The 24867-nt window shown below is 45.5% G+C and overlaps 3 protein-coding genes across 15 annotated transcripts in view; 2 read left to right on the top strand and 1 right to left on the bottom strand.

Annotated features, from left to right (window-relative positions):
* The window catches only part of UBE2E1 (ubiquitin conjugating enzyme E2 E1), a 44826-nt gene extending 38431 nt beyond the window's left edge, over positions 1 to 6395 (top strand). For all 9 annotated transcript variants that reach the window (XM_031590224.2, XM_031590223.2, XM_090142574.1 and 6 more), the window contains 2 exons: positions 4601 to 4748; positions 5649 to 6395. In XM_031590224.2, the coding sequence (XP_031446084.1) occupies positions 4601 to 4748; positions 5649 to 5746 (246 nt within the window). In that variant the 3' untranslated portion in view covers positions 5747 to 6395. The remainder of the gene's footprint in view (positions 1 to 4600; positions 4749 to 5648) is intronic.
* A 2165-nt stretch (positions 6396 to 8560) lies between these two features.
* On the bottom strand, positions 8561 to 19197 carry NKIRAS1 (NFKB inhibitor interacting Ras like 1). 4 transcript variants are annotated; one of them, XM_090142576.1, is made up of 4 exons: positions 19047 to 19110; positions 18219 to 18412; positions 12915 to 13156; positions 8562 to 10651 (listed from the first exon to the last, which is right to left on the bottom strand). In XM_090142576.1, exons 2-4 carry the CDS (start codon positions 18310 to 18312, stop codon positions 10412 to 10414), a joined length of 576 nt encoding a protein of 191 aa, XP_089998702.1. In that variant the 5' UTR covers positions 18313 to 18412; positions 19047 to 19110; the 3' UTR covers positions 8562 to 10411. The 4 variants fall into 4 exon arrangements, with proteins under 4 accessions (XP_031446088.1, XP_089998703.1, XP_089998702.1 ...); XM_031590227.2 differs by having other exon boundaries at positions 8563 to 10651; positions 18219 to 18426; positions 19047 to 19111; XM_031590228.2 differs by lacking the exon at positions 18219 to 18412 and having other exon boundaries at positions 8561 to 10651; positions 19047 to 19197.
* RPL15 (ribosomal protein L15) lies at positions 19170 to 24036 on the top strand. 2 transcript variants are annotated; one of them, XM_031590221.2, is made up of 4 exons: positions 19170 to 19288; positions 20408 to 20592; positions 21593 to 21729; positions 23680 to 24036. In XM_031590221.2, the coding sequence occupies exons 2-4, from the start codon at positions 20421 to 20423 to the stop codon at positions 23983 to 23985; spliced, it is 615 nt and encodes a 204-aa protein (XP_031446081.1). In that variant the 5' UTR covers positions 19170 to 19288; positions 20408 to 20420; the 3' UTR covers positions 23986 to 24036. The 2 variants fall into 2 exon arrangements, with proteins under 2 accessions (XP_031446081.1, XP_031446080.1); XM_031590220.2 differs by having other exon boundaries at positions 19200 to 19288; positions 20411 to 20592.
* The last annotated feature ends 831 nt before the right edge of the window (positions 24037 to 24867 follow it).

The following is a 24867-nucleotide window of genomic DNA, read 5'->3' as shown; positions in this document are numbered from 1 at the left end:
TCTGCTGAGCACCTGTCCATCCTTCTTTGGGTGCTCTCTGACAGTATAGATGCATCTCTTTTGTCTTATGTTAAAATTGAATTCAGTTCAGAATAGTTCTTCATCATTTTAGTTTTTATTAGTTTGTATTGGATAGTCAGACTAAAATATCCACAGTGTTTTGCATTAAGAGCTTAGTAAGCATTTGAAGAGGAAGTTTTATTATCCCTTGTATGCTTTGCCTTGTCTTTGCTTCCTGTGCTCCTGAGGATCCCAGGTTTCTCCAACTTGATGCCTTAGCAGACCTTACATACCTACCATGTGCTAAGTGCAAAGTTCCCTGACACAAAAACCAAGTTACAGCCCTGCTTTCTGTTCTGGGCCCGAGATGGTGATCTCATTGCCTTTATCTATCTTTGGATCTAAACCCTCACCCAGGCAAAAAGAAGGGTGGGATTAAAAAAAAAAAAAAAAAAAAGCTGATTTACTGGAGATTTGTTATATTGTAGCAGTTGCATTTGAAGGGAGTCTTTCATCTAGCAGTAGTCCAAACTGGTTTACAAACGACATGCATGCATGTAAATAAAATATTAATCACCTCAGTCACATGGAGATGGGATGTAGGAGAAAGAATAGCAGGAGTCTTACAAAGTACTCATACTCTTGGGTACTTCAGGCTTAAATGAAGAACCTTTACTGTGAAACATGGATTCTTACAACGTCTCCCGTGCTGATACCCATGCTAGTGTTAAACAATGATAATGTGGAAAATACAATCAAACTGTTCCTGCTTTCTTCCTATGAGTTTGTTGATTTCAGGTTACCCAGATGCAGTAACAGATAAATACTGTTTGTGAGTCATTTAGAAGTGGCAGGACTAAAGTGGTTACCGTAGACTTCCTATATTTGTCTTTTAGGATGAGAAGAAAAGAAACATGTAGTTGAAACAAAATGCAGTACATCATTTTGATCACAAAACACTAGTAAAGTAGTAGAGTGGTCAAAGGCTATCTTGAAAGCCTTGACCTCTGAAAAGATTAAGCTGTCTGGAGCGAAAGAATTAGTTTCCCTTGAATCTTTCTTCCTTGGCAAGGCTACAAAGAAAAGTGGAGGAAAACTTCTGCTGTCTCTTTGAATCCTCTGTAATTCTTAGGATAACAGTCCCTACTGCCCATAACAAAACTGCCTGTAGCAGAACACATTTCCTAAATTGAAAATTACTTTTCAGTAAAGGATATACCTTCTTAAATAGGGTGAGAAGAAACTGGTCATCCTGGTAGGCTACCAATCCCAGAGGAGCACCAGTGAGAGAAGATGTTGAGGCATAGCCAGTGTTGGCAGATGTCATATGCTTGACAGGCATCCTCAAGGTGTTTGATGAAGGATATACAGGTGCAGCCTTTGTGGACTGAGTGTAGCTCCAGCTGAAGCTTTGAGTCACTATGTTAGAGAATCTGATGGAGCAAACTTCTGGGGGAGGATGCTGCTATAGGAAAGCCAGAGGGCCCGTGATGGAAGTGATATAAACATATTCCTTGAAGGGTAAAGAGAGGAACTGTACCTGAGGTTGGATGAATTAAAGGTCTTAATGTTTGACTTGAAAATGTATTGCATATCAGAAGGAACTTCACTGGGAGAAATCTCTCTCCTTTGTCCTAGTGATATATAATGGAGTTATTTTGCATTTATTGAGCATTCCACAGAACACTTTGAAGATATTGGTATTAATCTGTTATCCGCTTTTATGTTTTCTCATTTTATGTGGTATTCTGGTTTTGCCTTTATGTTTCAGATAGCAGTTGAGTTGGGTACAAGCTGGGTGGGCCTGGATTCAGAATCCAATACAAAAATAATTAGATTTTAAAAGTTCAGTATTTAATTCTCATGACAATTGCTGTTCTTCTGTACTATTACCATGCATATTTTCCCCAGTGTTGCATTACAGTTCAGTTAAACTTCATTTATCAAGGTGAAAACAGTATCTTGAGTTGACCTGGTGTGTGCTTTGATCGTTTATATTAATAACCTCTAACCACTTCCTTCCCTCCACTCCTGTTTTACTGCTTGTGTAAATTAACCTCTGCTATCACTTTAGGGTAGGGTTGAGATTTACTTCTTTATGTCTTTCCAAAACCTGTGCTTAACTCTGCAGTTACTGCATTAATATAATCTCAGGTGATACATTTCCAAAGGACTGTTCTGTTACACTGTATTTTTCTGTTCTTCCTCATGCTGTTCTCTTGACCCTGAGTACATTTTACTTCCTTCTGATTCGGGTCTGAATCTACTACTTATTTATGGGTTTGTTTATTTGTTTTATTTTTTTTTTCCCTTTAAAGTAAATGTTTACTATACTTTAAGCATTGTTTTTGTTTTCTTTTTAAGTGGGTCTGCAATTCCTCCCCCTCTTCTGGCTTCATTTGGGTTCCCAGCATGGCTGGCTTTTATATTGTATAAATCAGCAAAAATTGCAAATGGCAAACAGCTGGACTATATGTGTCTCACACCATCCAAGTTCTGACTTGCTGCTTAAGTGAAAACAAATTCAGATTTTTCTCCCCGTTCTTTGGTTAGGCAGAGCTTCTCGAACTGGAGAAAACCAATCTTGGTGCCATGAATATAACCCTTAAGGATTTTGTATTATGGTTCCTTAAGGAAGCAATCTGCTTTGCAAATATACAGGAGTTCTTCCCCACCCCACCCCCCTCTCTTTTTCCTTCTTTACAAATACTAATAAAAAAGTAAGTCTAATTCCTAGCAGTAAATATGATTTGTCCTTTTTTAATGTCTGTTTTTAGTTAGCTGGACTGAGGTACTGTCTAAGTTACTTTCTGCAATTTCAGTATTTAGCTTTTGAGCTCAGAATGGGGATTAACTACTTTCTGCCTTTACAAATTAGAATGCTTGACCTCCCTGTTAATTTGGTCCTTATTGTATCAACTTGGAAATACTCCACGCTTTCCGTTCTGGAAGTGTTTAATCTGTTAAAATTATTACCTCACCTACATTTAGAAGCATTCTTGGAAGAGGACCAAAGCTGCATGTCAAATAGAGAAATAGTGAGCAATCAGTGGGCTGGTCTGAGGGCTTCTTGGGAACCAAAGACAGAACCATTACCAGCAACTGCAGATGCCACAAACTTCAGGATTTTCTTAAAGGAAACAGTATGGGTTAGGGCAGATATCTCAGAGTCACGTCTGCCCTCTGCTCAGGCTGATGTGTACAGACTTCTACATGACTCTAAGGAGTCCTAGCTGCTCTTTCAAGGAGGATTAGATGATCTCAGAAACAAGCATCATTCTGGTTTTTTACCTGCTGTACCTTTGAGGCTCCCTCCATAGGCAGCTGCAGGGGTTCTTGTTTTTGGAGCTGCAGCTTGTTGCGAAAGGTATGGGAGACAAACACTTTTTTTTTTTTTTTTCCCCAGACATTTTGCTATTTTCACCTTTATGTGCAAAAGTGTGGGGATTTAGGAGGATTGTGTGTGTGTGCGTGTGTACGTGGTTGTTTTTCTTTTTTCTTTTCCTGTTTTAATGTAAAATCCAAGGAACTTACAAGCTACAAAACGGAAAGTCTTCCTGTGTGTGCAGCTTGGGTCTCCACCATGTGACCAGTGGCTGCAGTTGTGAGCCCTAAACCAAAAACAGTGGGAGCATTCCGTGCATCAGAAATGGGGGCGGATGTGGGACAGGGAAAGTGGGGAGCACAAGGGGTCTGCAGCTGTGTGACCCCACGCTTGCTCCTGGAGCCTGGGATAGGGAAATCATGAGCCAAATGTTTGCATCAGAAAGACTGCAGGAAAAAAAACACAAGGGTTGACTGGCAGGTTTTATGTGTGGGCTGGGTTAACCTCCAGGGAAAGCACCAGCGTGGTGTTCTGCCGTACCGCACGCTTACCAAATGCATTTCGCAAATACCCCCATGACCTATAAACAGACAGTAAAATCTGTGGGTGTGGAGAGCTGACAAATTCTGAGGATTTAGGGCATGAACCCAACAACCTTTATTCATGCAGATAATCCCAATTCATGCAAGTTCCACCAAATTCATTGTCCCTGTTCACGAAGCACGTCGCAGCGAGGCCTTGCTGCAGGTTGCATTGTGTTCCCCGGCAGCACCAGTGGTGCTTTTGTTTCTCTTTCGGATAACTCGCGTGGCACGTTGCCCGGCTCAGTTGCATCTCCTAAATTTAACGATAATAAAATCCGACTGGCGTCTCTGAACGGCCGGAGCCGCGGCTGCACAAAACCGTGCCGTAGCGGGAGGCTTTTACAAGTGTCTGGGAGCCCGAGGGGAGAAACGCGTCGGTGTGCGGTGTTAAAGCACAGGCCCTCTGCTGCTGCCGGCCGTCAGCCGGCTCCGCTCCCGCCCGCCTCATCCCGCCGGGCGCCGCCAGAGGGCGCGGGCAGCGCGCTCGGCTGAGGCAGGGCCCGGCGCAGCCCCCGCACCGAGGGCCGGCGGGCAGCGGGCTCTGCCGGCGTGGGCTCCTCTGCGTCTGTTGCCGGGTTTAATTCGGTCTTTTACTGCCTGTCAAATCAGAATTACGGCTGTTATCTTTATTACCGCGTCACGTGTGCTGCCGTGTGATGCCGGCGCACCATCTAATAGTCATTTCTTGCAGGTAACGTTCCGGACAAGGATCTATCACTGTAACATTAACAGCCAAGGCGTCATCTGCCTGGACATTTTAAAAGACAACTGGAGTCCGGCATTAACCATTTCTAAAGTTCTCCTGTCCATCTGCTCCCTCCTCACAGACTGCAACCCGGGTAAGCGCCCTGCCCAGCCTCCCGCTGCCTCACACCCGGCCCCGGCTCGTCCCACCATCTCGGGGAGAGGGGCTGGAGGAGGTGGCAGCCCTGCACCCACCCCCGGCTGCTGCACTCACCTGTGCCGCAGGCAGAGCTGCCGGGAAAGCTGTGCTTCTCCTCCTGCAGGGGACAGCTCCTTCCCTTCCTAACCCTGCTCTCGTTTTGGATGAGGGTTAAACACGCTCTGCTGCTCTGTAGAACTGCAGTAATTTGGTAACAGCTATGAAAAACACAAAAGCAGCTGCAAAAATCACTGGATTAGCCTTTTCCATTCCACCATCTATTTAAAACCACTGACCAGCTATGCCAAAAGTAATCCTCTGCTTCCCTAACTTCATCCCTTATCGACATGAGTTAAGGGAAATCTGCCTTTGTTTACAAAGTCAATTTCAGAGGTCATAATCCTATGTAAGTCTATAAAAGATGAGAAGCACTGGAGTTCGTGCTGCATTATGTATAATAAAATAGTAGTTTTGTAAAAATAAAACCTCTCCCTGCAATCTGATCTTTCCTACAAGCCAGATTTATGTCAATACAAGTACACTTAGCAATGAATATGTCTCAGGCACTTTTAGAAAAGGTAAAATAAACATATGAATCAGTGAAAGTTTTCAGGAATGCAAAATATGACTGTTGGGTAACCACTGGACTGTTGTCTCTTAAACTCCTTAAAACTTCTATCAGCATTTCCCACTTCATCAAGCAATAGATCTATACGTTACCATAAATAAACACAAATTGATGAAGTTACAGTCCATTAATTCAGTGTATTTTTATTGTTGTGATGTATTTGTCTTTATTCCCTTGTGTTAAATTCACACTCTTCTGAAATAAGCCTTTCTTTTCTTTCCTTTTCAGCTGACCCCCTGGTTGGAAGCATTGCTACTCAGTATATGACTAACAGAGCAGAGCATGACAGAATGGCCAGACAATGGACCAAAAGATATGCTACATAAATTGGATTTCTGTCAGATTTACATTATTTGTCTGTGATGGAAAGAGCTGCTTATGATTTTGAAGGGGTGGGGGGGAGGGAGGGTGCTGGTAAAGAGTAGGGTATTTCTATAACAGATTTTATTCAGTCTTTTATTTCCTAAGATTTTGTTGTTGTAACTTAAGGTATCTTGCTACAGTAGACAGCTAGAATTGGGAATAGCATATTTTAAGACTGTAATTAGTTCGGCAATATTAGCTCACATATAGTACCGAGAAGAATGTAAACTTAGGTTTCTTTGGTTTTCAGTTTGCTCGCATTATGTAAAAGTTGAAACAGCTTAATTTTGTACAGGTACATATGTTGGCGTTTATGTGAAAGTCCTTTCAAGACTCTACACACTGTTTTTTGCTTTTTGTTTTGTTTTTGGTTTGGGAGGGTTTGGTTTGTTCATTTGTTTTGTTTTGCTTTGTTTTTTGTTTTTGTTTTTTTTTTTTTGTAAAAAAGATGTTGGGATTGTTTTCCCCTATAGAGGGCGCATTGGTATTTAACAAATGCTTTTTAAAGACTGTCATCTCATGGTCTGTGATATGGAGAGGGGGATATATGGCCTCGTATATGAAATGAGAAGTAGCTAATGTATTATTTTATAAGCCAATCTATCTTTGTGAGAAGAATAAAAGTTTTAATCAGGACTAATGACAACTTGTAGTGAAATACCTTAAGCTGTTTAATTGTAAGGCGTGGAATAGGAGTCACTCAGTGGATTGGTTGTATGTTGTGGGCTACTTAAGTCTGCATTTGTTACTGTGCTAATAAAAAGATGTTTAAAAAAAAAAAAAAAAAGAAAAAAAAAAAAAGAAGAGACTTCTGCTTAGTGTTAGTGCCTTGCTTTATCACTTTGCCAGAACAGTGTCTCCCAGTGCACTTCAAAGATTGCATTCTGTATAAAGACAAGTGAGCTCTGCAGGTGAGTGCACCATCTGCTTCTGTTTTGGGAAGATGCTTCTACACAAGCGTACGGTGAATGACAACACATTCATTGTGTAGGTGTTACACAGGCTCCTATAGTCCCTGGTTAGTCTTCAGCTTCGAGTTTTCACAGCATTGTCTTTTCAGGACTGTTGCATTATACGGAAGTACAATAGGAAGAGCAAAAGTACAGTAGGAAGGGAAAGGGGCAGAAGAAAAGAGGAAGAAGAGAATGTTCTCGTGGCTTTCTGATGGAGTCATCAATTTCCACGTGAAAGAGGAGAAGGAGTAGTGTCCTGGGAAGCCAGACGAAGACACCATAAAGGAGGCTTAGCTTGTAGATCCTTTAACTAGCTCGAAAGATTATCTCCCAGAGATATAGTGTGTACACTGAAGAGTGTGGCAACGGGGTAGGTAGGTATGAACGTGGCATTTTTGACCACTCCCTCAAGGTAAAGGCCGGAAGCACAGATTCTTTTTCACATGACAAGTGCATCACGTTGCAACATTCTTCTGAGTGTGATGTGTTCATCTGTTCTCACAGATTTATGTTTGTACTTTACATTCCACGTACATTTGTTTTATATGCTTCCTATCTATTTAAAGATCAAATCTAATTTGGTCCCAAGGAGTTTATGTACAGGCGCCTCTCCTTTGTTGGGTAGTTGTGGGTACTAGAAGATGTTAGCCTCATCTGTTAAACTATCTTCTTTCAACAGAACATGTGTCCTGGTGTGTGGGTTCCCACAGTTGTCAGTTCAGCCTAGAAAAATCACTGGTATATAGCTACATCACACCAGGAGCACCACTGGTAAGGGACCCTTAAATTCATTCATTACTTCCCTACACTGTGTGAGGATGTATGTGACTTCTGTGGGTTTTTGTCTGTTCCTTGCTTTGTGCTACCAGTACATTCCAAATTAATTCTTGCAGTTGGCAGTGGAGGGGAAGGTAAATTAGGGTGGATAGCAATGTAACAAATGAAGAAAGGAGCTTCAATTTGCCTATTTCTTTTTCTTTTTTTTTTTTTAATTGTTTATCATTTTGTGAAGGGACTGTCTAGTAGTACATACATGATCCTTGTGATCTAGGGCAACTTTGAATCAGTGAAACAACAAAGGGCAAAATACATTTCCTGCCCTGGCACTACTACTTTATACCCTGCATGGATGTACTGTACTTATTAACCAAGGGTAAAACTGCACTACAGTGAGTTTCACCAGCCACTGAGTGCAGATCGTTTGCAGAGGAGAAACTACCATTTCTATTGCTGGCCAATAAAATACTGTGCTATTTAGAAAAGGCAGTTGAGTGCTTAGAAAGCATCAGGGTAAGCGTATTAAATAAAACAATGGGTGGTGGTTGTTTATGCGGATGCCCAAAATGATCTGGAAATGAGTTTAACTAAATCAAAGATAACATGTTAGACTTTACGTAACCTGTTTGGAAACATAATGTTAATCACTTAAAAGATCCCTTTTCCTCTGCTATTCTTAAAGCATTGCTGAGTCCTGAGTGTCTAGGGGTGAGTGAGCAAGCCAGCCTTGTGTGACCCAGCCCCTGCAGACCACAGGTGACGTCTGTCCCAGCAGAACTGGTCAAGAACTGGTCATCTCCATTCCTTCCATCTCCACAATTTAAGCTAATTCTGACTGGTTTCACTTGTTGGCCCACACTCCCTTGGCTCAGGGATCAGCCTTGGTGATAATATGTAGTTAGCAGAGGTGTTCTGTATTTTGACTGATACATAGCTGAATCAAATCCTGCTCTGGTGAAAGGTTCTGCAAAGAGGAGAAAAGTAGCCAATTCCTCAATGAAAATCTGCAGCAAAAAGGTGAACCACTGCTGCTCTGAAGCCGCCCCACTTCCCAAGTACACAGGTAGATTCTGTGCGTGCAGTCTTCTGGGTGGGGAGAAGCACGAGTACACGTGTATTGTAGGAAATGAGTGAGGAGGGAGTGTTGTTCTGCAGCATCGCTGGGGACGATGACTATTACTGGCCAGGTTGGGGGAGGTCGTGCTGTAGTGCTTACTCAGCTGCAGTGTTGCAATGGAGGCAATTGTATGTTTCTAGCAGGGCATTACAGGGGCTTGCTCATTCGTAATTGCTCTCTTATCTGACTTGGTGGCCACAGCAATCCAAACTGTATTGAGCAAAGCACATAAACAGTTTCGTCTAGCTTCATTTTGAAGGTAGGAATACTTGCTTAATTTTCAGTGTACTGTTGCTCTGGCATTAGTAATGCTGACAGAGTTTATTTGCCAGGATTCAGGAAGAGCAGTGCTGTAAGCACACAGCCTAATTGTGATCATTAAGCACACTATTTAGCAGTTATAATATGACAGTGCAAATAATGATCATGGTTTTGCTGACTCACAATGAAATTCTCAATATTTGTTCAAAGCAACATTAACCTCATGGTAAATTAAGGAACTGGATACTTCAGTTTGCTCTCTTTCCCCGCTCCTGCCTTCAAATACGAAGAAAAGCTGTTATCAGTGTATTAAGGTTGTTAGAGGCCAAAAGCTGGCTCCTCACTTTGGGAACAGCCACTTATTGTCCCTTTATAGTCAGTTTTATTTGGTTTGCTAACAGGCTGACCTGGAACAGGTTTACCAATGCAGTGTCAAATCCAGCACATAAAGCTGTGCTCCTGCTGCTGGATGATGTACACCAAGGCAATTTGTACAGGGATTTCTGTGCATTTGCTGTGAGGTTGTTCCCAACAGGCAGCAACCTTCAGCCAGCCCCTCTCACCAAGCAGTGCAGCACTTTGTACTGGCTGTATTCCAGCCTGCAGCCTTGTTCAGGCTGTAGGTTGCTGTGGCTTCACTCTCTAGCTGGGCAGGAACATTTCACAAGGCACTGAGCAGAGCCTAGTGAGGTACCTCCTGCTTACCAAGTTGTTCCATACCATTTCTGAATAAAATTAGCACCTATGTCAGTGTGACTGATTTGCACTGGACATGTTGGAACAAAACTTCATATTGCTATGTTGTCCATCAGGTCACAGTTAAATTAATGAGTGCTGTGAGAGCTTTTCTGGTTTGTACAAATAAATTCCTGAACTGAAGGCACTACTTGCCAGACTCTGCTGACAAGCTTCATGTTAGGGTAAATCTGGTCTAGGATCTCCCACGAGACATTGTTTCCCTCTTTTCTTATTTTCAGACACTGACAGAGCTCTGGCATCTAAATCTGTTTGTATTTACTCCTGCCCCAACACTTCTCCTGCAACAACACTCTGACCTGAGCCCCCTGCAGTATCCAAAACCCTGTGGCGAAGGGGCTCCCTGCTTAAGGTCAAAGGACTGCTGCTGTTTCAGACATATCGTCTCTCCACATTTACAGCTTCACTACAGGTAGTTCTGTGTGTGAACAAGTGCTATAGATCTGAATGATTGCTTCCCTCTATGGTTGTACCCAGGGACAGTCTAAGCCCCTACAGAAGAGGTAAGCCCATGTCTCTTTCCCACCCTCTTCTCCCCTCTTCAGCCTTATTGCAAGGTAACTCCCAACATTAAGTGCTTTTTAAGGTTTCACCACCAGTGACTTTTTCAAGCCAAGTCCACGAGAAGGAAGAATACCTCTTAGCCATAAGCCTGCTGATTTATTGCTGAATGAGATTATTGCTTTAAGTGAAACCGCGTGAAGCGAAAGGCATAGAAAGGATTTAGGCTGCACCTGGCTACAGCAGACAGCATTAAAGGGAGCTTAGTTATCGCAGTTATTCCCTTTGCTCTTCCTTCCAGGCAAGGGAAACGTTGATTTGTTCTGGGACTGGGAGAGTTTGCTTGCTAGGAAGGTGAATGGCTCAAGCAGTGTTTTCCGATCTGTCACAGTCACTTCCCACAGTCTCACTTTCTCAGCCCTTGCCCATTGTTGCGCTGCTTCTGTTTCCACTTGTCTTTGCTCCAGGAGGTCCATTTTATTTCCCAAGACGATAACTGTTACCTACAAATGAAACGAACGGGTGAGCTTTGTGCAAAGAGCATCCACCGTGCTCTTTAAACAAACAGCAGACATGCTGTAACACAATTCAGGCCTGTTCTTTAACTTAGCACTGGCACAAGGCAAGCTGCATATGATTTGGAAGAGTAGGGTCTGGGGTTCAAACCTGCCTTGCCTAGTTGCGGCCTGGGAGCGAGCTGCTTTAATCATAAGATATGCAAGACTTAGCCCACAGGCTGCTTAAAGGGAAGCCATACCCAAAAAAGCAGAAGTTAAACAGTCCTATTCTCCATTTACTTTGCAATTGAGCTGCCCTAGAGAAGTAACATGAGTGTGGCATCTGAGTCAGTCAGGTGCTTGAGAAATGAAAATGGTTTATGGCAGCAGGGAAGATGTGGATACAAGGGTTTTGCCCAGCCTGTTTGTGTCCCAGCCCCAGGCAGCAGGTGTTGACAGCCCTGGGGGCTGCCTGCTGCCTCTCCTTCAGCCAGCACTGAATGTAGTCCCTTAAAGCTACCAGTCCTGCTTGGTTTAACTTGACCACTTTCTAAAAATGTTTTAACAGCATCAGTCAATGGGGGAAATCATGCCTGTATTTATAGTGCAAGGTCCTTACTTGAACTCTGGTCTCATCTCTGCACTCCATGGTGGTTTGACAAACCTAAAATAATGAAGTCCTCTCCCCATGACTGGGCTTTTGGCCATGTCCACACCCACTAGCCCTTTCCTGCTCATCAGGCTGCCCCTAGAATGTCTCCTGTTTCTCTCCAGCTAGAGATGTTTGTCCTGTTCCTGTGAGCTCTGAGGCTCCCTTTCCTTTCTACAGCAGCCCATGCTGTTTGAGTAGGCGTTCACCCCTTTGTAAGAAGCCATCATTTTCCAGTACTTTTACCAACTGAATTTTGCCTATGGTCAAACTCTGCCAGTATGAGAGAAGACAATCTCCATTCAGTACAAAAATAGGCCATGCTTTAAGGAGCATGCTGAGGGAAGGCAGGAGGCTGCCACCTGTGCTTTACAGCCCTGGCTGTGTGGTACAGGGCTGTGCTGCTTGGCGGGGCAAAGGCTTGCCAGCTCAGAGGCACCGCAGATGGAGATGAATCCTGAATCTGGTTATGGCTGCAGAGACTTTAAGGCTGCTGATACTTTTTTAAGGACTCTTGATCTCACCTTCAGAGAGTATTTTGTACGCAATAGAAATCAGAGGAATAAAACTGACTTATCCAGCCTGCTGTGGGCACCACTATTTTTCAATTGTGTCACCCTCAAGAAACACAGTGTCTGGGTGAATGTCCTGCTTGTCATCTCCCCTGGTCCTGCAGGGTAGCTGTGGCCAGCTGCCATACTCCTGACATCCGTACCCTGACAGCATGCAGCTCACACCAGCCCCACCAGCCAACATATCTCTCTGTCTCCATTTTTGACTGCCATCAAGCTTTGAGCCTGCCTTCCTGCAGTACTTCTGCAAGTACTGACCAAGTTACTCTTTGGAAAGTCTCTTCCTACCATTACCCAATTAATTCTTCATGTACTTTTTGCTTTTTCTAAACAGCATAAAATAGACATTTGGAGAGCTGTAGGCTAAAGACGTTTAGCAGGGAAAGCTACTGGAGAACACAAAGATACTGTAAGAAAAGCCATAATGTTAATGCCACATGTAAGTTATATTTGTTTAGCTAAGCTGGAACACTGTCAGCTGAAAACGCTAGCTGCTTTCTAAGGGAAAATAGAGCAGTCATTTCACACAATTGAATTGATTCAATATGGTTGTTAAGATACATTAAAGCTGCTTTGCCAATTGACTAATGTCTGGGAGACCCACTGTCAATTACACTAGTTTGTAAGCCATCGAGTACGTGAATACAAAACAAACAAAAATAATGTTCTTCATTACATTATTCTGTGCACTTGACTTCCCGTGTACAATACCTAAGAAAAAAAAAATAAGAACTGCACTGCTGTAGACCATATGGTTTATTACTCATAAGTGTCCAAACTGATGCATCCAGCTAACTGGATTTTAGCTGTGGTAGAGGAAGTAAGAAAAAAAAAAAAAAAAAAAACAACACTTAACTTGTTTGAGCTGCACAGCATGTGAATGAGGCTTCCCCATCATGAGAAAGCTCCCTTTGTCTGGATTGCCCAAGGCTGTGGGTATGCTTGTTTTCCTCTCTATGCAAGTCTGACAGTTTTTTATGCTTTGTAACATTAACTTCCTATCACTGATATGCCAATAAGCCAAGCAACTAGGGCACCACGCATTTACCTCCTTTTTGTCTCTGAAGATATCGATCTCTTTTTTGAGCTGCTCAACTCTCTGGAAGGCTTCGAGGCTGGTGATGGCATACACGAGAATGAAGCCATCAGCAACAGAGAAGTAGTGCTTCGGCAGCTCTATGCCTTCCTGCAGACCCCTGGTGTCATACAGCCGCAGCTGCTCCTTCACACCTCGGTCCGTCTCCACCGATGCCAAGTACACGTCTTCCATTGTGGCACCCTCTTCTAAACCTGTTTTAAAACAAGCAGGAAGGGTCAGCTGGTGTAAGTACAGCACCACTATAATAAATGCTTGTGGTGCGGCAGAACTTTACCCTGCAATAGCTTTCAGCTCATATTTTTCCAGGGTGACTTGACCTGCATTCGACCTCAATTGTCATGCAAGGGTTGTATCCATAGATCACCATGCCAGCTCTTTACAGGAGTGACACTATGTAAATACAACCATCTAATATACGAGCCCGTAAAATTAATCTATACAACATGTAAGCACAGGACGTGATAAGATATATGGCTCTTCCCCCAGGTTTCCCAAACTCCAACCACCCAGTGTACCAGCTCTCTGCCAAACACGCTGCAAGTGGGCCTGCCCAAACATACCCTCAGGGAAGAACAGCCAAGGAACACCAGAGAGGCAAGTACTGACATCTTGAGCCTGCTCCTCAGCTTCGTGCTGGGCTGGATTGTACTGCAGAAGCAGGAGCCAAAGGAGCAGTTCTGGAAATGAACATGCCTTGGTACAACTAACCAACAAGTGAAACCAAGCCCAACAGGGGAGAGGATGTCTGTATGCAAGCAAAGTTGCATGCTATATTTACCCAAACACACAGTGAGCTTTTTCCATCCCTTAGGGATTTAACATGACTCAGATTTGCTAATAGGAGCGAGCTCATTTACTGCAGGTTAAGAGCATGCACAAGGTATCAAGCTCCCATATATATCACTTGCTCCATGGTAACTATCTGCATACTAGCTCTCCTTCCTTCCCCTTCCCATGGTAAATGGGAGGTAATATGAGGTACCTTACTCTGAATTAATTAAAACCTTACTTTCCAAGGCAGACCCTGAAAGCACATGGATCTCCTTAGCTTTACGATCACCCTGGATGCAGGTCCATATGGCTGCAGGTCCCGACAAACTGCATAATGCAGCTGGGTTACTTTCAGGGTTAGTTTGAAGAATTCTCATAAACCCTCTGCATGTTTTTGCCTCCACTGCATTCCTATACACAGGGACTGTTCGCTGGTGCAGGGCTACAGTAATGAGCACTGCATTGTTCCCTTTGTCTGCCAAAAGGGGACCATGTTAGTGCATTGTTTAAGAAAACATGAGGGATTATCTGGCTGTGAAAATAAGGATTTTGCTATATTCAGTGACAGTATTCAAAATACTTTGCATTGACAAACAAGCTAAAGAATTCCACCCACGCGCATGGTTTCTCATGATATATGCAGCATTCCTGAGCAGGAAAGTGGCACAAGCTGTTCTCTCTGCCCCTCTTTGTGCAGCCTGCGTAGATCAAAACTCTTATTAGGTTTGCAACCAATTATTTTATTTTGCCTCCAAATATAGCCATGCTAGCATGCAAGAGCACAAGTAAGAGCAGAACAAAACAAAGGTTAATAAAAACAGAAAGGGTGAACACACTCTGTGCAGCTGGAGAATGTGTTACAAGGGCATTTTTGAAGACGAAAGTAGGTCTTCTGGATATAGCACTATTTTTTCTTGCTCTGCTTCATCTCATTGTACAGACAGGTCAAGGAAGAATCTAGCATCAGTAAATATTGTTTTGGCAAGAAGGAATGAACCATAAGTACCTGCATTTTCTTTTTAGAAAGCCATGAATAACGTTGGGCAGGTTTTTATCACCTAAATGCTGCACTGTAATTCAGCAGTCTTTAATATATCTGCATTCTCCTGTGACAGTCTCTTCCTAATGGCATTAAAAGTAGCAGTGGAAATTACATCTTTTAACATCCTCCTTGAAAATGAAGAGGAAAAATTAAGATCTGTGAGGCAAGTCAGCAGAACAGAGCAACAAATTTTGATGTTAAATGGCAGAGTGGGGGATGGGACACTTTGGAAGGTTCTGGAATTTGTGCATCAGGATCAGTTTCCAGAGGTGAAATTTCACCTGCACACGCAGGGGGAGGAAGCACTGCAAGTAGGTTACTCAACAAACACAGTTTTCAGTCATACCGTGTCACTTTGTTCTAGGCTTTACTTCTAAAGCCCAGACTGTGCGTTAGCCAAATCCTGCTGACACCGCTCTCTGGTTAGCACATCCCATCCCAACTCTTTCCTGACCTCCATTCAGACGTGCTGGGCAAGCTGTCGTACGAGCAGCAGAACCGATGAGGGAAGCCTGGTGCCTGGCACCACCATCTCCCCCGCCACGCTGCCGACTTCACAGGTGTCCCCCGCTGTCCTGCCCCTCTGCCAGGGGTGAAGGCAGCTCCGCCGGGCCCTGCTGCCCACAGGCTGCTACAGCACAGGTGGCTTTGCTCTCTCTCCTGCCACTGTTTTCCTAAACTACAGAAACAGATTTGGAAGTACCCACTGTTGTGATGCAGATAAATGGACAGATGGAACCAGCTTTCAGGTTTGGAAGCCAGGGGGGAAAAGGGGGACTAGCATTACAGCAATCAATTTCACAGTTTCTTTGGAAACTAGGCTAAAGATGAAGAAATACACGACTCAGAGAAGAGCTGGACAGCTCTTTGGAGCTGGACCGACAGGAGCTGACATGTCTGGATTTAGCTGCTGGTTAGGTACTGGTCCTGTCAACCAGAGCCATGGCTGTGACCTTCTGTTACATAAGCTTGGCTTCATTTTCATGCATTTCTAAAAACCAAAGCTGACTCCAGTTCTATTTATTTAAGAAACAAAGGTCTGTGAATACTTCATTTGGTTCACACCTTTGAGCTGTGAAAGTCTTTCAGCCAAAACCCCAGGTCCCCCAAGTTGAAACCTGACAAGGCAAATTCTCTCTGACTGGGTTCTAACCAGTTTTCATTCATACATACAGTTTTCATTCCTAGCTAGATGACTTGAAGCAGCTGGCCATGAGCAACCTGGCCATACAGCTATTTGTGTAGTCAGGAGGCAGAGATAAGGAAAACAGTGTTCTCTATTGGAAGAGTTCTCATCTCCTTCCCTTTAGCTGATCAGCTTCACCACAGGTTGAGGTACCAGAGGCATTCCCAAGGCAGGACACTACTTTCTAAGCCCTCACTGAGCAGAGGCGCTGCTGAAGGAAAAGCACCTTCCTTCTTTGCAGACACACTGTGTGCCAGAGCTGTGCCGGTAACTTCCCTTGGGCACACAGTGCCGGGTACCACTGATGTTAGGTGGGACCAGCTTCCTTTGCCAACAAAGGACTCGCCTCATCCTTTTCCTGATATGCAACCTGCCCCTCCCCTGACACAGCTCAATGCTGTTCCCTCAGGCCCTTTTGCTGTCACACAGAGCAGAGCTCAGCGCTGCCCTCCGCTCCCTCTGAGGAGCTGCAGCTGCCATGAGGCCTCCCCTCAACTCCTCTGCTCTGGGCTGAGCAAACCCAGGGAGCTCAGCCACTCCTCAAACATCTTGTCTTCCTGACCCTTTCCCGTCTCTGCAGCCCTCCTCTGGACAGTCACTAACAGTTTTATGTCATTTGCAGGAGTGCTAGCTGCTGACCATGTAGGGACTTCATCCATTATAAGCCAGGGAGCAAGCCAAAAGAGCAAATTTTCCTAGGAAAAACCCCGCAGTGCTGCTGGGCTTTCAGCAGCATTCTCAACTCACAGCCAGGAGCACGGGCTCAAAGCCAAGGCTCAGTATAGCAGCGTGAAACCTCGGAGGACACTAATCACTTCCTGCAGCAGCTGTGCCACCACTCCTTTGTGAAGGCAAACGGGCAGCAGGCTCGCTAGCACTGACAGGCTCGTGGCTCACTATTAGCCCTGGAAAGCAATGACAGAAAGAAAGCAAAGCTCCTGGGAGAGGAGGTGAAGGTCTGTGCCGCTCGGTGCTAAGCCAGGCAGAGCATCAGGGAGTGATCGGGGACACGCACGCGGCCTTCCCCATTATGTCAGTGAGCATCCTGCCATTACGCAATGCCACCGCAGCCACTCTCAGGAGCAGCCAGAAATAGCTCCTGGGGCTCAGCACATGGAGCAGCGGAGGGCAGCAGGGATAGTGCAGCACTGAGGGTCACCTGGCAGGGCAGGTGAGGGGCAGACCAAGGAAAAATTCACAGCCTGCAGGCATTGGAGCTCATGCTGAGAGCTACAGGGAGCTGTGTGGGATGCTGGTCGGATGCTGCAAGCAGGTGTTGCTGCAACATTAGGGGAAATCCTCCTTTGAAACAAGGGCATTAGTGTACAGCTCAGCATCATGATTTGCAAGCAAATTCCTCCCATTGAGGCATTTTAGAGGCACGGTGCCTGCCAAGTAGACAGCTAGAAATCCTAATATTTATCCAACAGCTCACCCCAGCATTGAATTTACCAGCTTAGAGAATAGACACTGGATGCCCTCTGTCAAAGCCCGGAGATCCCCCCTCTGCAGACACCATTTGCTGCCCTTCATCTGATAGCTGGAGGGGGTGGTTCCGTGCTCCCCCTACACAGCCCTCGGAACCCAGAGAGGGACCTAAAGCAGAGCTGCTTTCCTTTCCAGTACTCTGACTAACCATGAGCCAAAACCAAAACAAGGAAGTTCTAAGAAGGCATGACAGAGGTCTAAGCAGTCTCTCTATTTATAATATCATATCTATTTACCTTTCAGGCACCAAAAGCATCTGAGGCACTGGTACAGGTTGCCCTGAGAAGCTGTGGATGTCCCATCCCTGGAGAAGCCCAAGGCCAGGTTGGATGGGGCCCTGGGCAGCCTGAGCTGATGGGTGACAGCCCCACAGCATGGGGTTGGAACTGTGTGGGCTATAAGGTGCCTTCCAGCCTGAGCCATTCTGTGGTTCTATGATTCTGATCTTTTGGGGAATAACATATTTCTTGTTTGCATACTCCTCATGTAAATGGGCAGTGAGCAAAGCATCTGCTTTTGTGTCTGTTTCTTTTTAAGTACTCCTGTAGTTTGGAACCGGGAACACCACAGAAGGGCTTTTCCCAACCACTTCTAGATTTTAGGGGCCTACAAGTCCCAGAGAAGGCCTTGAGATGAGCCAAGGCCACGCTCTCGTCCTCCCTCAGCTCAGTGAATGTCCCTGGGTCACCACTTTTGGGTCCACACACAACGTTCAGCCCAAGGAAACGATCCGCACACGCACACACAAAAGACAAAACCACCTCACCGACAGTGTGCTTTCCATAGAGAAGCTTCTCCAAAATCGCGGTTTTCCCCACAGACGCCATTCCACAGACCACCACCTTGTAGCCCTTCCCCATCGTCCCCAGGCCGGCGGGCGGCGAGCGCTGTCCCAATGCAGCCGTGTGACGGGGCCGGCGGCGGCAGGGACACGTGTGGGACACACGTGGCACTTCTGGCCTGCACAGACAGAACTGCGAGGCACTGCGGTCAGAGGCACAGGGCAGCGCTGAGGCTTTGGGGTCTGTGCGAGGCTGTGCGCGGGGCTGGTCCCAGCGGGCAGCCTGCAGAATCCGGCGGGCTCTTGCCGGGCCAGTGACATCAGTGTGACACTGGGAATTGACGGGCGCAGCTGGGCACACACTTACGGTGGCGAGGGGCTGGCTGCGGCCAGGCGAGGCCTAGCTCTCGCTCTGCTCCTCAGCGAGCCCCGAGTCCGCCCAGGAGCGCTGCCGCCCCGGGACGGGGTCAGCAGAGCCCGCAGCACGAGGCACAGCGCTGCCGCGCAGCAGGCTCGGTGCAGACGCGCAGAGGAAGGCTGCCAGCGGCTCGGGACAGGGACTGAGGCGCCGACAAGGTTTTCCCTTAGGACGTTTTATTTCATTTTAGGATCTGTCATTTTTATTTTTAGGAACCCTCACGCCTTCTATTTAGGACTTATTTTAAAGCGCTTTTCTACGGCCCGAGCTGGCGGGCTTGGGGCTCTCACGGAGGCGCTCCAGGCGCTGCCCGTGCCCCGACCCCCCGCCCCAAGCCATGCCCGCCGCGCGCGCCCCCGGCCCCGACCGCCCCCCGATCCCGCGCCACCGCGCACCTGGGCTCAGCGTCCCACGCCGCCCATTGAGCCGCCCCGGGACACGCCCCCTGTCGCTCATTGGCTGGCGCGGGGTCGCGGCGGGGCGGGGCCGGCGGTGGCGGAGGAGAGCGGCTGAGCTCCCCCCCACAGGACTACATTACCCATGAGGCGCCGGGGCCGTCCCCGGAAGTGTGGCGCCGCCGCAAGGGGGTGTGGGAGGCGGGCCTCTTCCTTTTCGGCGTTGGGCGCCATCGGTCTGGGTACGTCCGTGCTCGGCTAGTCCTCCATCCGCTCCCATCCCCGTTCTCTGCCGGCCGCCCGCCCGCCTCGCTGCCGGCCCTGCGCAGTGCGGCCCTGGCGGGGCGGGATGCGGCCGCTTCGGCGGGCGGGCGAGCGGCAGAGCGCGGCAGGATGGTGCGGGGCCTGTGGGCCGCGCTTCGCCGTGCGGCTTGATCGCGGGCTGCGGGCCGGGAGCAGCCGGGCGGGAGGGGGCTGCGAGAGCGGGGGCCGCGTGCCTGGGTTAGGCGCCTGGCGTGCAGCTTTGCGGTGGGTCGTGCCGCAATGCAGACCTGAAATGGGGCGGCGGGAGGTCGGCTGCGGCTGGGCCGATTCACGGAGAAGAGCGTGGGGTGCTTTTCACACGAGGAACCTTTTGTTTGATTGTTTTTAATTGTGATTTGAGTGGTGGCTTGATGGTGTTGACTTACAGCTGCTGGAGTCTGAGCACTCTAGGTGTGTGAGAGCTAAGCAGGTCCTAGAGATACTTGAATCATCTTTATAGTAAAAACTAGGCCACTCACAGTCACATACCTCTTTAAAGAGCAACATTTAAAGCGAGTCAGGTGCTCTCTCTCCATTTTAATAATGTTTGCAATTCATGAAGCAGTAGCTTCTTGGATGAGGAGTGCTAGAGAACGATTTATACATTCTTCACTAACATTAAAAAAATGAAATAGGAAGTTTTGCAGTCAGAGTGGTGAGGCCCTGGCACAGCCGTCTGGAGAAGCTGTGGAAGCCCCATCCCTTGAGGCATTTAAAGCCATGTTGCATGGAGCTCTCTGCAGCCTGATCTGCTGGGTGGCAGTCCTGCCTGTGCCAGCCTTGCCCATGGCAGTGAGGTTAGAACTGGGTGGGCTTTAGGGTGCCTTCCGACCCAAAGCATTCTTTGAAATGGATGGAAATTGCTGACAATGGTAACTGCTGTGTGTCTCATTGTAGGCTGCTGAGACATGTTACCAAGTGCACTAATGATTCAAAAGAGCATGAAAGCATAATGCGTACCACTGATGCTGTATGTGCGGTTTAGTGCAGTATCTTTTTATTGGAAGCTGTGCAGTTCTGGAGCCAGATTTGCTACCTTCACCGATCTCTTGTCTCAGCAGGTAACCAAACATGGGTGCCTACAAGTACATCCAGGAGCTATGGAGGAAAAAGCAGTCAGATGTGATGCGTTTCCTCCTTCGTGTGCGCTGCTGGCAGTACCGCCAGCTGTCTGCTTTGCATCGCGCTCCCCGGCCAACGAGGCCAGACAAAGCTCGCAGGCTGGGATATAAGGCCAAGCAAGGTAATAGGACAAGGAGATGAAGAGTGCCTGGTGATGTAGTGACCATGGTTTTGTCAACTTGCTTCGTTCTATAACTGATAATAGAATGACAAAGTGAAAAGCTTGGATGTCCTGGAAAAGACTGATGTCCTGTATTAAATAAATTTATAAGTATGTTCAGTTAGTAGCAGTGCCCACAGCACAAAACTATATTTCGTGTAATTTGAGTTAATGTCCCTGCGACCAATTAGGCAGATGAAGATCAAGTGGATTCAGGCTGTAATTCTCCTTGTGCTGCCTTATGGCAGCACTGACCAGTGTTTTTAGAAGGGTAGGTTTGGAGCAAGGAGGTTTCTTCCTCAGGCCAGACTCTTTCACTAGTTACTTGATATCTGTCTGTGCTTGAGTGGGGATAAAGTTACTTAATTTCTATGATCAGTAAGAAACAGTTACTGATCAGAGAAACAAATTAACTGAGGGAAAGTGGACTTCTGTCTGTAAGGAGCAAATCCTTGAAGCTAGTCACCATGTTTGTTTTCAGTTATGATCTAAAAGTAAAGAGTATAAGCTTCTATTCCTATTTGTGAGGTTTGCTTCATTTCTTAATGTTTCAGTAGAGTTTGTTGGTATCTTGTACTTCAGTACTTCTTGAATGGTGCTTTTACTATGTGGCCCTTCGGTTTTGGGGTTATTTTATTGCCTTCTGGGGCTGGATTTTTTGTGTTGTGGCATTGGTGTTCTTAGTTTATATGAAAATGCATAATGGAAAAGTGCTGTGAACTCTGGTTTGGAACTAAAAAAGTCCTGACAACTGTACATCACTCTATTCAGTTACAAAGGAGGTAACAAAAATGATCTGTGCTAGCGACTTAAGAGTTGTACGAGTCAGTGCAGATGAGTGTGAAGACCTGCTTTATTGCAACATTTCATGCAAAGCTTTTGGGGTTGGAAATGCAGTATGAGCATGTGAATTGCCTTACCATAACGTGTGCTTGCTACACTAAATGGCCTTTTCTTCCAGGTTATGTTATCTACCGTGTCCGTGTTCGTCGTGGTGGTCGTAAGCGCCCTGTCCCAAAAGGTGCAACCTATGGGAAGCCTGTGCATCACGGTGTCAACCAGCTCAAGTTTGCCCGCAGTCTTCAGTCTGTAGCAGAGGTGACTTTTTTGGTTATTGCTCAGATAATTGGGGTTACACCTAGTCTGTAAAAGTGGAAGAGGCTTAGTGACCAAACCAGTAACTGTTCTGAAATGTATTAGGTAAAAGATCTTGAGTATTGATGGCAGGAGAGCACCACAGTGTCTTGAAAAACTGTACTGAGACAAATGAGTGAAACCTATTCACGCTCTGCATGTAGGGAATGTGGAAAGAACCACTAAGGTGGTTTGTTGAAGATTCTGGGGTATGCTTCTTTCAGAAGCATGCTGCAATACTTGTAATGAAAGACATACAACTGACAAAGGCCTGAAAAATAAAGGGCTGGGTATGAGAAACTGATATTCAAATATGCTGAACTGTGTGACTGCAGTCACTGCTAAATCCTGTTCCCTACCGTGTCCTTTCACAAAGGTCCTTTCACAAAACACAAGTAAATGCCTGTCTTAAAGACTGCAGCACCTGTTTGTATGGTAGGAGTGCTGTGCAGTGTACTTAGCTGTATCATACTCTCTGAAAACAGCAAGCCAGAGACATGTTGAAGTTAAAAATATCTCTGGTAGCTCATAAGCTTGAAGATTGGTACTTAAATAGACGTTGTTACCTGCTAAAATGCTGAAAATGGAGGCTTTCCATCCAGGAGAACTTTGTTATATTTCATAATGCTGCAGCTGTACTTCTCATGTATGGGAAAAAAAAAAAAAACAAACTGCAAGACTTAGAGTAGTACTGACCAGCACTCCCCAAAAGAGGCACTGTAAAGGCAGTGAGCAGTCTCCATTCTTGTATGTCTTTAAGCAGATGACTTTTCCCAGAACCAAAAAAGCATTCCTATTTCAGCAGGAAGTTGCTTACGGGGTGGTTACGGTTTTGTTTCTTTGTTTCGTTTACTTTTTATTTTTTAACAAAAGTGATGAGTTTAAATTTAAAAGCTTTGTTTTGAGTGCTCATGGTGCTCACATATGGTATTCCCAAATGTCTGATAATGCTTGGTTCTGGTGAAAGCTCATGAAAAGAGGTGGTTGGCCCTCTGATTTCAGTCCAAAATTGTTGTGGATCTGGCTTGCTTTCTCCTAGAAGGCTTCTTTTCTTCAGATAAAGATGTTCAAGAAATGCCAACCTTGGTTGTCACTGTCATCCCCACATAGAAGCTAGTTGAGGATGAATGTTATTTTAATGTTTAGTGTGTGTCACAGCCACGTGCTAGAGTAAGGGAAAGACTTGAAGAAGATGCATGAAATATGCAAGAAGTTGTAAGATGGTGGTTGGTGGACATCTGTAGTAATAGGTTTGAGTTAGAGGTTGGATGGATCTGTAGTGATGATGATAATGTCCTAGAGTGAAAAGGGGAGGTCTTGACAGGAGAGGCAGATGGAGTTCTGTAACTCAACTTATTTTCTGCTTTGCTTCCCAAACAAGGACTGTTTCTTTCCAACTGCAGCCAAGAATAGGAATAGCATATTGAAGGCTTGTTACATCAACTGTTCCTCTTTTTTCCTATCAATATGGGCTTCTGTCCTCTGGACCTTTTCCTCAATAACTTTGGACATTCAGATTGATTGGTCTTTCACAATTTTCAAAAGTGTTCCACAGCCCCAAGTGTGGCTGGTGATCTTAAGTTTTAACTCTGTGTTTATCTTCAGGGCTCTTCTGCATGTGGAATGGTTCTTTATTTTATGATCAACCAAATTCATTCATCGTTACATTCTTTAAAACCTGTCTCACTTAAGAATTCCAGCAGCCTTTTTTGAATACAGTGTTTTTGTCAGCATTACTTTTTCAGGTGTTTTTGTTGCCAGAGGCTGCGTGGTTCTTTTCAGAAGAGTGCTTTGCTCTGAGCAAAACAAAAACTCTAGAAAAAAATTAGGTTTGGGTTATTCACATCCTTTCACATGAAGAGTGCCCTTGCTTCCATGGTTTTACAGCGTTTTGTATTTATTTTTTTCCTCTAGGAGCGTGCTGGCCGTCACTGTGGGGCTCTGAGAGTCTTGAACTCCTATTGGGTGGGTGAAGATTCCACTTACAAGTTTTTTGAGGTGATCCTGATCGACCCCTTCCACAAGGCCATCCGCCGCAACCCTGACACCCAGTGGATCACCAAACCCGTTCACAAGCACAGAGAGATGCGTGGGCTGACGTCAGCCGGGAGGAAGAGCCGTGGTCTTGGCAAGGGCCACAAATTCCATCACACCATTGGCGGCTCACGTCGCGCTGCCTGGAGAAGGCGCAATACCCTGCAGCTGCACCGCTACCGCTAATTCGTGTAAACACAACAGTCTAATAAAGCTGACGTGGGTTGTTGAATTGAACCAGTGCTTCTGCTCCTTCTTGCTTTATGTGGAGAAGTGTAGAATTCTCCAGAAGTTTGCTTGCTTTTATATATTGAAAGGTTTTTTGAAAATGTAATTTGGTATTTGTGAGGATTCTAGACCACAAAGTTAGAATGTGATGGGTTTCACTTTTGATAAGACTGAAAAGAGAAGTGCAGTGTGAGTTGAAATCCTGATGGCTTGGTCCACATCCCTGTTCTGGTGTCTTGAACGTATTCTTCACTGTCTCTTGATGGGTGTCACTGTGTCCTGTGTTAAAACTGAAGGCCTGCTTTGATCGTGCGCAATGAGATGTAAACTGGAAGTGCTGTTTTTTTTTTTAATAGATGATTAAATACTAATGACAATTAGATTTTACTAGTTCTGTTCTGTTTTTTTTGTTTTCAGTGTGAAGCCAGCTCTTGAGCCTGATTATCTGCTACCGTAGGCTAAACCAACAAAGCACCAAGTGAAAAGGAGCAGCTTTGTTCATTGAGGCATGCAATATGTCACTGTTTACTGTGACAGTAGTATCAGTTCATTTGTACAGTATTCCAGGCCACTCATTTTGTATTGGAGACAGTGTCTTAGTTCTGACTTTTGATATCAAAATATTGTTTTTATATCAAAACAATATTTTTCTGCAGGAGCTGTACTTAGATTGTCTCTGCATGGGTATGTGATAAAAACAGTTGCATTTGGATGACATTTAAATAATGTATTTGAGGCTGCCATTGGGTAGTGATGGGAGACAGGGTTGATAGAAGACCTAATAGCTTGTATTTTGCCAGTTTCAAACTGGGCTGTGTGGAAAAGAATTAAAAATAATAA

Source organism: Phasianus colchicus, chromosome 6, assembly GCF_987193195.1.
Source record: "Phasianus colchicus chromosome 6, bPhaCol1.hap1.1, whole genome shotgun sequence".
NCBI classification, from domain to species: domain Eukaryota; kingdom Metazoa; phylum Chordata; class Aves; order Galliformes; family Phasianidae; genus Phasianus; species Phasianus colchicus.
This window is presented reverse-complemented; position numbering and strand designations above follow the sequence as displayed.

Excerpts from the sequence above, each read along its gene's own strand:
- NKIRAS1 (XM_031590227.2), bottom strand. The coding sequence starts at position 18,312 with ATGGGGAAGGGCTACAAGGTGGTGGTCTGTGGAATGGCGTCTGTGGGG. Across the intron at positions 13,157-18,218 it reads CTATGGAAAGCACACTGTCG|GTTTAGAAGAGGGTGCCACA; the intron begins GTGAGGTGGTTT and ends GTTTTAAAACAG. Across the intron at positions 10,652-12,914 it reads TCTTCAGAGACAAAAAGGAG|GTAACAGTTATCGTCTTGGG; the intron begins GTAAATGCGTGG and ends TTTCATTTGTAG.
- RPL15 (XM_031590221.2), top strand. The coding sequence starts at position 20,421 with ATGGGTGCCTACAAGTACATCCAGGAGCTATGGAGGAAAAAGCAGTCA. Across the intron at positions 20,593-21,592 it reads GGGATATAAGGCCAAGCAAG|GTTATGTTATCTACCGTGTC; the intron begins GTAATAGGACAA and ends CTTTTCTTCCAG. Across the intron at positions 21,730-23,679 it reads GTCTTCAGTCTGTAGCAGAG|GAGCGTGCTGGCCGTCACTG; the intron begins GTGACTTTTTTG and ends TTTTTCCTCTAG.